Source organism: Mustela putorius, unplaced genomic scaffold (genome assembly GCF_011764305.1).
Source record: "Mustela putorius furo isolate JIRA1106 unplaced genomic scaffold, ASM1176430v1.1 tig00003898_pilon_pilon_pilon, whole genome shotgun sequence".
NCBI lineage: Eukaryota > Metazoa > Chordata > Mammalia > Carnivora > Mustelidae > Mustela > Mustela putorius.
This window is the reverse complement of record NW_025422047.1, coordinates 28,379,787-28,391,694: the sequence shown is the minus strand read 5'-3', so window position 1 is coordinate 28,391,694 and position 11,908 is coordinate 28,379,787. Positions and strand designations below refer to the sequence as shown.

Sequence of the window (11,908 nt, the reverse complement as noted above, 5' to 3'; positions counted from 1 at the left end):
TTAGAACGCCCCGCCGCCACGATCCGCAGCGTCCTCCCGGCGCGCTGGAGGCGGAGCCTGCGCAGCGCGACCCTCGAACGTACCGGATTGCCACGCGGGTTCGAACCATGACCGAGAGCGGCCGGATACCTCAGGCTCGGGCGCTCTTGCAGCAGTGCCTGCACGCCAGGCTGCAAGTACGCCCGGCCGAGGAAGACGCCGAGAGCCAGTGGGTGGAGGTAACGTCAGCCCCGCCACTCCCGGTGCCGCGTGCAGGGGCGGGCCTTCCCGCGTTCTTTTGGTAATTCGGTCCCACGCCCCCCCCCAACGTCTCCTTCCGCGCGGGCGGTGCGTGGCGCCGACACGTGCTGTGGGCGGTGCGAACTTCCGCTCGGCCTGCCGACCTCCTCCCGCAGAGGCCCGCCAGCTCGGCTCGTCTGCGCAGTCCTGCATAGCCGGCCCCAGCCCTTCTCCGTCGGACCTATTAACGCAGGCGGAAGAGTGTGTCCCCTGCTTAGGACCGCGGGAATTTGAACTTCCTCTCACCTTCTGCCTGCCTGCGCTCGGTAGACCTGAGGACTGACCGTCTCAGAGCTCTTGCTTCAGACGGCCGAGGGCCTTTCCACGCCCTAGGGCTGGGCTGGTTCCACCGTTTAGGTTGGATTAGTTGCAAACTTTTATGACCTGTTCCGACCTGTGTTGCAGATCCCGTGGAATTCCTCTTCGGTAGCTTGCAGCTAGGCACAGAAATGAGACTTCCCATGAAACCTTTTTTCATGAAACTTAAAATTTTTATGTATTTGCAACTAGAAACAAAGACTACAACTTTTACTAGAATGTTGCGTTGTTGAACACAGTTCCTCGGGAGAGTTTAAAACCTTTGCAGAGATAGGATTTCCTTCTACTTTAGGATTTGCCCTTTAAAGAGAGCCAGCCCCAAGTTTATGCAAAAACAATGTTCTTTAATGCCCCTGACCTATTTTTGGAGTAAGTTAAAATGAAGAAAAAAATTAGTTGATAATTAAGGCTTCTGGAGCTACTCAAAAACTTAATATAGAAGCAGCATCTTCACTCATCTGCTGGATTCGGTCCCAGATCTAGCATTCCTTAACACAACCCTAGTCATTATGTTAAATATGATCCATAAACTATGATATGTGGGTGATTATTCTTAAATCAGAATCTGTTACTCTCTGCTAATTTAGAAATATTTATAAACATAAGTAGTCCTGTATCTCCCCCTACCCATTTCTTTCTCAGAAATTCATGTTTGTTTTTGTTATGAGCAACTCCCCGCCCCTTTTTGAGGTCTTCCTACTGTGGAATTTATTGGTCATCGTATCCAAAGACTTGCCTATTTTTATAGTTAACTCTAGGGACTATAAATTCCAACTAGTAATCATTTAGATTTCTTCCATTTTTTTAATCTCTTTATATTCTTCATGCCACAGTTCCTTATGCAAAATCAGGTATTTTATTGCAGCCTTCCAAACTATCAGTTTGTGTTGGTAAACTGTAAAAGCTATTCTAAAGCTCTCCCTTTCACTCCCACAGGTATCTAAATTAATATAAAGAGCTGACAATTAGTGAGAAAGTAAATTTTTTCTTCTTCCTCAGACATGCTCTTCCCTATTCTAACTTACAATTTTTTCTAAGGGAAATACTGTTTTGTCAAAGATTTGAAGGTTACTTGTGGTCTCAGTTTTATTCATTTAGACCTTTGCTGTCACGGGCTGTTTTTCTTTCGGAAGGTGAACTTTTTAAAAATGGCAGTGAGAGGGGTGCCTAAGCAGGGCTTAGTTGGTTAAGTGTCTGACTCTTGGTTTCATTTGAGGTCATGATCTCATGAGTCCTGGGATCCAGCTCTGCATTGGACTCTGCCTGCAACAGGGAGTCTACTTAAAGATTCTCTTCCTCTACCCCTCCCGGTGCTAATGCATGTGCTTGCTCTCTGTCTCTGCTCCTAAAAAAAATAAATAAATAAATTTTTAAAATTAAAACAAAACGAAACTATGGTGGGAATTATATGTGATTTCATATATATGTAAAATGCTTTCTGGCAAATGAAGCTACAAGAAAAGTGGTTCTGACTTGAAGAGGGGAATTTGTAGGTCACAACTTAAGATCTATTACTAGAATAAACTAAAAGAAAATACCTTACTGAGGAGGAAGTATGGTGGGTAGAAAGAACATGTGTCTATTTTCTGCATATCATTAGATAGTTAATTCTGACATTTCAAGTGTCCAAATATAAATATGCCTGAGGTTTTGACTGAATGTGCTTGAGATTTGGGCTGGTACTAAATTAATCCCAGTGGAGTGGACTGTGACAGTAGTGCAAATATCTCTATCATTCATCCTGCCAGCTCCATACTATGGGTGTGCTTTGGAGACCTTTGCTTATTCCAGAAGCACATTTGCACTTCTTAAAAAGTTAATTGTTTTCCAGTAATTCAGCTGTGAGTGCAAAACTGCTGTTATGTTTATATAGAAGACATATTTAGATAATACATAGAGCCTATGAGATATAGTTCACCTTAAATGCAAACAACAGATAAATTGAGTCCCTATCATATCTGTAAAGTGCTTTCGGAATTAAAATGTAAAATAAATTGTGCTTTCGCCCTTAAATTTATTTTTACAGACTAATTTAATAAACACTTATATAGCTCCTACTATGAACTAGGTACTGTTTTAAGCACGTTACAAATACTAATTCATTTAATCTTTATAATAGCTCTTGGACTCAACCAGGTTAATCTACAAAATAAGAATTCAGTGATTCAGAGTCATTTATCATTTCTCTCTTTTCCATATATATCTTGCAAGAGCTAATAAAGAAATATCCAAGTCATTATATTTAAAAGCTTACATTCCTGAGGCACCTGGGTGGTTCAGCCATTTAGGCATCCAACTCAGTTTCAACTCAGGTCATGATCTCAGTCATGGGATCAAGCCCCACTTAGGTGGGCTCTGTGCTGAAGGTGGAGCCTGCCTGGGATACTCTGCCTCCTCCCCTTAGTACACTCTCTCTTAAAAAAAAAAAAAAAAGACAACTTACATTCCTGATAACAGGCAACCTCATGATGTAGAACTTAATATCATAAATGCAGTATCAAACCTTAATCACTATGTTGATTGGAAGCATTGAGAATAACAAAATGTAATTGGGCAGTTTCTTGGAATTTGTTGAAGTAGAGTCAGACCCTTAGTTTTATAACCTGCGAGTAAATGGATTTGGAGGAATAAAGAGTAATGATGTCAAAAAACATCAGTCATGCTGTTGCTTATACATCACCCATATCTTATATAATGTGAATTCATTTGGTGTTGAATAAATGGGGCTCTGCAAACTAAGCATTTCCAAGTGTCAGCTTAATTAAGGGAGAGGAGGCTGGTTCATAGTCATAATGACTTTGACTAGATGTAAATGTTTGAGTGTACAACTTGTGGTCTTCACTGCTCTTGGTTATATCTTAAACTTAATTCTTTTTTTTTTTTAAGATTTTATTTACTTATTTATTTGTCAGAGGGAGGGAGAACACAAGCAGGCAGAGTGGCAGGCAGAGGCAGAGAGAGAAGCAGGCTCCCCACTGAGCAAGGAGCCCGATGTGGGATTCAATCCCAGGACTCTGGGAACATGACCCGAGCCGAAGGTAGCAGCCCAACCAACTGAGCCACCCAGGCATCCAATCTTAAACTTAATTCTTGCAAGAAATGATAATTGAGGTGATTAAATACTGGAAAAGACTTTGTTTTCTCACATACTTAAGAAATCAAATCTGTTATAAAAATATATTTCTCTTCTTTTGTGTTTAATCTCCATTTAACGGTTTCATAGTTTTATTCATTTACTTCTATATCCCTATGTAGTTTTCTCTAATCTGAGTTTTCTCTGGTGATTTCTCATAGGTTCAGAGAGGATTAGTAATCTACGTGTGTTTTTTCAAAGGAGCTAATAAAGAACTTCTTCCCAAAATGGGTACGTATTTGATGTTTGCTTTTTATTTATTTATTTATTTTGAGATTTTATTTATTTATTTGACAGAGAGAAATCACAAGTAGATGGAGAGGCAGGCAGAGAGAGAGAGAGGGAAGCAGGCTCCCTGCTGAGCAGAGAGCCCGATGCGGGACTCAATCCCAGGACCCTGAGATCATGACCTGAGCCGAAGGCAGCGGCTTCACCCACTGAGCCACCCAGGGGCCCTGATGTTTGCTTTTTAAAAGTTAAAAATGAATAGCAACAGAGAGATGAGCCAGAAGATAGATGGATAAATCACAATCTTAAGTTGTACTGGTAAGTTTTGAATGAATTAACTCTACTACAGTTGTTGGATTTATCTATTTTTGCCTTTTTTAAAGTTTAAAGTAAGCAAGTGTGGTGGAATTCTTTCAAAACATCTGCACATTTCACATGGCTTATAGATTGGTTTAGAAGAGTGTACACACACACGTGCACACACAGACAACACACTTGAGATTCAGCTATGTTTCTAACAGAAACTGGTTAGATGCAGGGTGTCCACATAGGAAGAAAGCAGATGCTTCATTTCTTAATATAGTTTCCTTGTCTCCCACAGTCCCTGACAGGAGCGTGTAGGTGACATGTTATGTGTAAGATGTGGGTCCCATCAAATCTGGACAGCTAAGTCTTACGTTGTTATTATGGAAACATTTTAACTAACTAGTTATGCACCTTTTTTAAATAAGAAGCGTACGTAAACATAAAGTTCTCCTGGGGCGCCTGGGTGGCTCAGTGGGTTAATCCGCTGCCTTCGGCTCGGGTCATGATCTCAGGGTCCTGGGATCGAATCCCACGTCGGGCTCTCTGCTCGGCGGGGAGCCTGCTTCTCTCTCTCTCTCTCTCTCTCTCTCTGCCAGCCTCTCTGCCTACCTGTGATCTCTCTCTGTCAAATAAATAAATAAAATCTTTAAAAAAAAAACAAAACATAAAGTTCTCCCGATCTTGAACAAAGCTCAGTGTCTTCACAGCCACACCTCCTCCAGGGACAGAAAACCAGAGTCAGTGTTCACTTACCTCTGAACGCTAATTTACCTGCCTGCAGTTCTCCACTGTCCCTGATAGTCCATAGCACTGCACATTGTGATAATCGCATAGTTTCAGATACACCACATCACGTACTAGATAGTATTTGATAAAATAATTATGTACAAAAATACCTGAATTAAATCCCTAAGGTTGGGACAAGTTATATTCTCTTTATTAGAGGACAGTACCCATTAGTTGCATTAATAAGAAATATAAATTATACAAATGGGTAGTTGCAACATGCAGAAGTTAACCTAGAAGAGCATCAAGTAGTGGAACTCTAAGGTAAATAGCCCAGTGAGGAACCTCTGGGGCAAAAGACTATAAACTCCTAGAGTTAATTGTATACCAAGACATTAAACATGTTTGGCAACTTTGTCAGGGGATGAAAACTAGACTTAAAGGACTACGACAGGTGAGGGTGGAAAGCCAATAACAGTGGTTTGAAATTTGATTCTGGAAGACAATAGGGAGCTTTACAGGGTTTAAAGAGTAAATGAAGGGCGCCTGGCTGGCTCAGTCAGTGGAGCATGCAACTCTTGATCTCAAGATCATGAGTTCAAGCCCCATGTTGGTTGTAGAGATTACTTTAAAAAAGAGAGCAAATGAAATGAGGACTCCCATTACAGAGGATGATTTGCCAAAACCTATTGCTTGGGTATTGGACATTCTGTCCATTTTCCTAAGTTAATATTTTGCCTTGAATTAAATCTTCATTGGCCATAAAAAGCACAGTAGACATCTGCGAAAACAGGAAGAAAATTTTCGTCATTGTGACTCCTAAAGTTGTTTTAGACTTTAAGTGACTCTTAGGTATAATAAAATGAAATGAACCACCCAAATCCAAGCTACATTTTGTATTATACTAAATAAATCCTGTGTTTCCATCTGTGTCTAAGTTCACTTTGAATAGATACATTAAGATTGTGATGAACTAGGAGGTCCACCTTAACTCTTTTAGTGGACAGTCTAAAACAAAACTGTGTATATTATGATTCTCAGTAAAGAGCTGTGATTCTATCCCATTCTGCTGGTGTAAGTTATAAACAAAAAAAGACCATCTATTACTGATACCATTAGCTTGTACTTCCCTCTATTCCAGGCAAAGTAAGCCAGTGTGATGGGACTCTCTTAAACTTCACCTCATACTTATTAAATGAATTCATATCTTTCTAATCAAATCATGTACCCCTTGGGAACATAACCAGTTATATCCATAAAGTCTAAAGTTATGTGGCTAACATAGAGATGTGCAGAATCTTTCTCAATTCATCTTCAGTATAATTGAACTGAGATCCAGGGACCTGTCAAAGCTTAACTTCCCATATACATCATTAGAGATACTTAATTGATAACCTGTCTTAAGATATTTGCGTTTTCAACATGCCATTAATTCATTGTCTCATTTTAATTCTACTTCCTGACATTTGTATCTGTATTATGTTTATTTCTACATAGCTGTTACTTGAATACTAACAACATTAATTGAATTCTCAGTTATAGCCAGTAGAGGGAGGTATGTGGAAGTTTAATAAATTGTACTAAACCTCGCTCGCCTGTTACTTCAAAATTGTCTACTTAGTGTGTCACTAGCCTGAGGCCTGGATAGCTGGGTAGATATTTCCCTTGGAGCTAAGTGCTCTGGAGAGTTACAGTTTTCTTAGAAGCAATCAATAACAACTGCTGGCTCTATAGCAAAGTCCTATTCATCATAGAGAAAATTAGAGGTATTTTAAAATAGAAATTAGTTGAAAATTGATAGTGCTTCATGCGTATCTTAGAAATTCATTTGGGTGTTCATCTTGGCAGGTTTCTACCAGGTTAATTCTGTGATTTGTGGAGTGGGGCAACCATACTGGGTCCTTACTAATATTTACTACAAACCCTCCAGCACTTGAAACCATTGACTACCCTATTAGAAAGCATACATTTTCAAACATAATTACTGGTAGAGTGTGAGATCTCTATAGTTTATCAATTGTCCTCTGAGGAGTACTCCTTTTTTTTTTTTTTTAAGATTTTATTTATTTGAGAGACAGAGTGTGAATGTGTATGCAAGCATGCGGAGGGGCAGAGAAAGAGAAGAGAGAGAATCTCAAGCAGACTCCATGCTGTGCATGGAGCCGGACAGGGGGCTTGATCTCACCACCCTGAGATCTTGACCTGGGCCAAAATCAGAAGTTGGACACTTCACCAACAAGCCACCTAGGTACTCCTGAGAAATATTTCTTATAAGCAGAAGGTATTTATACCCTTTACAGAGCCAAGAAGACCTTAAGGCTCTTCATAGTAGGTGTTTCTTTTGTTTATTGTTTATTGTCTAGAAAATGACTAATGTTGAGATGTAAACAGGTTTTCTAACTTTAAATCTTTAGCTACACATAGATATTTATGGCTTTTTTGACAGTTCTTACGAGTTATTAGTATACTTTCATCAGTGCCATAAAAATAACACCATGTTTTCTTGTGTATATATGAATATAATACCAGTGTATCTTTTGACTTACTTTTTTGGTTATAACAGTGAGTTTCTGATGATGTTTGCTTCACCTTTACTCTTCTCCCTGGGTTACATTTGTCATATGATTAGACTTTGTTAAGTAGTGCCTTTGAGATTATGAAACCGTAAAATTATCTGGTTTATACTCAGAATAAACCTGGAAACTTTGTTTCAGCTTAGAACTCTAGGCAGTTAAGTTACTCTAAGATTTCTATTTAATATTCTTTGTTGTAAAGCAGAATTTGGTGTGAGGAGAATTCATCATGGCTTTTTTCCAGTGAGGTTTTCTTATGGAATATAAAAAGGAACAAAGAGGCAGAATCTTCTAATGTATTCCCCGGGGCAACAATATTTTGAGGTTTTTGGTATACGGTTAATTTTTAGTCCTTTACTTCATCAATTTATTGTTAGGAAATCTTGACTGCCCAGTGGATTTAAAACATCATGCCATTTTTTGCATGAAACTTGCCTTATTTTTCTTGCTTAGATGAAGCAGTTCTTTAAATCTGAATAGAGATTTTAGATAAAAAGCATGAGCCAACAAACTAGGTTTTAAACATGAGATTTGCTGACTGGATGATTATTCATTTTCTTCATGTTTGTTTCTCACTTCAAGATGTTTTCCCTTTATTCCCCACCCAGTTAATACACTGTTAAATGTGAAGTTAAGTGAAACAGAAAATGGCAAGCATGTGTCTATATTGGATCTACCTGGCAATGTTCTGATCATCCCTCAAGCCACCCTTGGAGGGAGAGTAAAAGGAAGAAACATGCAGTATCACTCTAACTCTGGAAAAGAAGAAGGCTTAGAACTTTATTCCCAATTTGTGACTCTGTGTGAGAAAGAACTGGCTGCCAACAGCAAGTGTGCTGAAGCTGGGGTTGTGGTGGAACATGGTACTTACGGAAACAGGCAGGTGTTACAGCTGGATACCAACGGACCATACACACACCTAATTGAGTTTTGAAAAATTAAAAGTTAGTTTCTGCAGTTGTTTTCTGGTATAAAATGATCTCAACTATAATTAGATTTTCTTCCTCTTCTTGAATACACTAATCTGTAGCATTTTTAGACAAGAAAATTTGGGTGTCATCCATACCCCTGAAACCTGTTAATTGGATGACCTTGCCCTGCCAAGTCACCAAACTCTGAATCTCAGCCCTACCTTTTTTCCTACTTTCCCATACATTTCCACTTGAAAACTTGAAAAGTGCTTTCTATTCACTTTATAGTCATTGTGGAAATGCTCTTAGAGAGCAGTATTTAAGTATTTCTGCATGAAGAATTTTGTTCAATCAAGAAAAATATACCCTTGTATTCTTATATATCCTTAATATACCCTTATATTCTTATACCCTCAAATGTATGAAGTATGAAATAAAAATAACTGTATTAAAATTAGGTAAAATCCCACACAAACCAATTGCAGTTTTACTACTTTAGTTTTCCAAATTCTGAGTGAAAACAATATGCTATTTACTGTTCGTTTTAATAATATCTGTGAAAATGTAATCTAGAAATGTTATTGTGCATTATATTACATCCAGGGCATCCAAGTGCTTTAAATCATTTTAAGAATCTTTAATTGAGGGGCACCTGGGTGGTTCATTTGGTTAAGCATCTGCCTTCAGCTCGGGTCGTGATCTCAGAGCCCTCGGATTGAGTCCCACATCAGGCTTTGCTCAGCAGGGAGTCTGTGTCTCCCTCTGTCTCTCTGCTTTTTCTCTCACTCTCAAGCAAATAAAATCTTTTTTAAAAATCTTTAGTTGATACAAGAACAAGGTATGAAGATTAAAAATTGTTTTTATTTAATATACCAGTTAGTTAATTAATACTTGCATTTCTCAGTTTTTTACCAAAATAACATGTGTCTCATTTTCTGTCCTTGGTTATTAAAAGTTAGTGCTTTGTGAAATTAATGTTAATTTTTTAGGAAGTCCTTTCGTATATAGCTTGTCATAAAAGGAAGAAAAAAGGGGAAGCTTTCTATTGCAATTATTTGGAAACAAGCTGACTTTTGTTCTTTTTCTTATTATTTATCTGACGATTTTGAGCCAGTGTTTTTTCTGTTAGTGAATGTTTGTGCCCTGCCCCCATTCACATGTTGAAATCCCCCAACTTGGTAGTGTTTGGAGTTGGGAATTTGGAAGGTAATTAGGGTTAATGAGAGCATAAGAGTGGGTCCCTCGTGATGGGATTAGAAGAAGAGTCACCAGAGACCTTGCTGGCTCACTCTCTCTGCTACTACCATGTAGGGATGCAGTGAGAAGGGGGCTATTTATAAGCTAGGAAGAGAACCCTTATCAGAAACTGACCATGTTGACACCTTGATCTTGACCTTGCAGCCTCCAGGCTGAGAAAATAAATTTCGGTTTCTCAAGCCACTCTGTGGTATTTTGTTAGGGCAACCTGAGCTGATGAAGGTAGTGATACAAGATAGACAGCTAATAAGGTAAATTTTTCACAAGAGAGGAACATATATAAGAAACTGAAAGAATTAATGAATCAATAAAAGATAATACTTAGTTTTTGCAAACTCCTCTGACTTTATTTGAAAAGATATTTTGAAGAGTAAACACCAGGTCATATTTCTAATTATCAAAAGATGAAGAAATGAACTTGGATAAACATCTTAAGTAGCTGCTAAAAATTCCTTTGTGTCATAATTTCTTTAGGTCTGTCCTCCTAAGATACTTAAAGTTTTTGTTATCACACAAATCCTATTACTCTATATCCTTCCTGTACTATTCTATTTTGGAACTTGAGAATCAATAACTGGCTTGGTAATGAGCTCATTGTCCTTAACTTTTGCTTTATTGATTCATGCTACACTTATTGAAATGTAATAAACTATTCATAAACTTTCGAACTCCAATTTTCTCAAAGCTTCTCTGAGAAGGTGTATATGTCTTTTGAAAAGATTATGTGTTACCTATTTTAAATCATTTTGATTTTATGTGTAGGTGAAATGCTGACTCACATCCCTAGATTACTGTTTTATAGTTCAGGCAGGGTTTTTTTTAAATTTGCTTGCAGTACTTGTGGAGAACAGCAATTTCACCTACATGAAGGGTTATTAAGCAGAAAGTGATGGCCACCTTTCATTTCCAAGGAAGCTAGGACAAGAGAGTTAAGACAGGAGAAATAGCAGATATGTGAGTAACTACACCATGGCTTTCCGTAGCTCTCCTGGCCCACGATGCTCAAAGAGCTTTCAAGAGATCCCTCCTTTTATCTTCCCAGTATATAATGAGGATAGTGCTGTGGAAAGTAAGACAGTGCTTAAATAATTTTCCCAGAATCACATTATAGAGAGGAATAATATCCATCTTTCTCCTTTTCCTGTAATAAGAATTGTTAAAAACTGAAATTGATCTTGGTAAAGGCTTAGCATCTCCCAGTGTGGATCACTTAAGAAAGGACAGCCAATAATAAATTGGTTTACTTACAGAGTTAGGTGGCAGCATGGTTGAACCTAATTTATGTGCCTTCTGCCCTGTTTTTCTAAGATTCTAGAATGTCTTGATTAGAATTTCATTTCTAAGTATTATTTTACCTGCCCATTTAGAAACAACAGGGGTTCAATTAGAGAAAATACTGTAAGACACAGATTACCAATGAATGTGGTTTTAATATCTTGAATATATTCATACAAACTAAAATCAAACACCATTCCTTCATTAGTTCAAATTTTAAAAGGCCCACCACTAATGAATCATGTCTGAATTAATGATGATTTATTGACTCCATAATGAAAGAACTCAACTTATCAAGTATAAAGATCAAATACTGTGGAGTCCTATGCCACTTGTTTTGGAGAATAAGAATTCATAGTGGTATTTTAAGACAGTGACCTGTCCTATTTTTGCTACCCATGGTTAATATTGAAGAGGGCCTGTCTTGTTATACTTAAACATAGTGCACCTAACTGTAGCTCAGTGGGTTAAGTGTCCAACTCATAGTTTTGGCCCAGATCATGGTCTCAGGGTTGTGAGATCAAGCCGCCGTCGGGATCCTCATGCTGCGTGGAGTCTACCTGAGATTCTCTGCCTCTCCCTCTCCTCTGCCCCTTCTCCTATTCACTGGCATGCTCTCTCTCTTGCTTTCAAATAAATAAAATCATTAAGTGTATTTTTTACTAAGTTTAATCATTCCCAACCTTACTGAAATTAAAAAAATAAAATAGAAATGTCTTACCTATTAATTTATTGAAATAATACTGGTTTCAGAAAGGGAAGATCTATAGAAAAGTGACATTTTCATTCCAAAACCACCCCATAGTGATGACTTTAAATGTTTGATAAGTCTCCTAATTATTCTCCCTTCATCCTATTACTCCTACCTCTAATTCATTTTGCAGACAATCTCCAAGGTAATG

At 38.2% G+C, this 11,908-nt stretch overlaps 1 protein-coding gene across 1 annotated transcript; it reads left to right on the top strand.

Moving 5' to 3' along the window:
- The first annotated feature begins 8 nt into the window (after positions 1-8).
- DTD2 (D-aminoacyl-tRNA deacylase 2) lies at positions 9-10,405 on the top strand. Its single transcript, XM_004775763.3, has 3 exons — positions 9-218; positions 3,892-3,961; positions 8,172-10,405. The coding sequence occupies exons 1-3, from the start codon at positions 108-110 to the stop codon at positions 8,495-8,497; spliced, it is 507 nt and encodes a 168-aa protein (XP_004775820.1). The 5' UTR covers positions 9-107; the 3' UTR covers positions 8,498-10,405.
- Positions 10,406-11,908: the final 1,503 nt, after the last annotated feature.

What these genes read in the sequence shown, in the direction of transcription:
- DTD2 (XM_004775763.3), top strand. Translation starts at nt 108, where the DNA reads ATGACCGAGAGCGGCCGGATACCTCAGGCTCGGGCGCTCTTGCAGCAG. An exon ending in CCGAGAGCCAGTGGGTGGAG is followed by an intron (nt 219 to 3,891) that starts GTAACGTCAGCC and finishes GATTTCTCATAG; the next exon opens with GTTCAGAGAGGATTAGTAAT. An exon ending in AGAACTTCTTCCCAAAATGG is followed by an intron (nt 3,962 to 8,171) that starts GTACGTATTTGA and finishes TTCCCCACCCAG; the next exon opens with TTAATACACTGTTAAATGTG.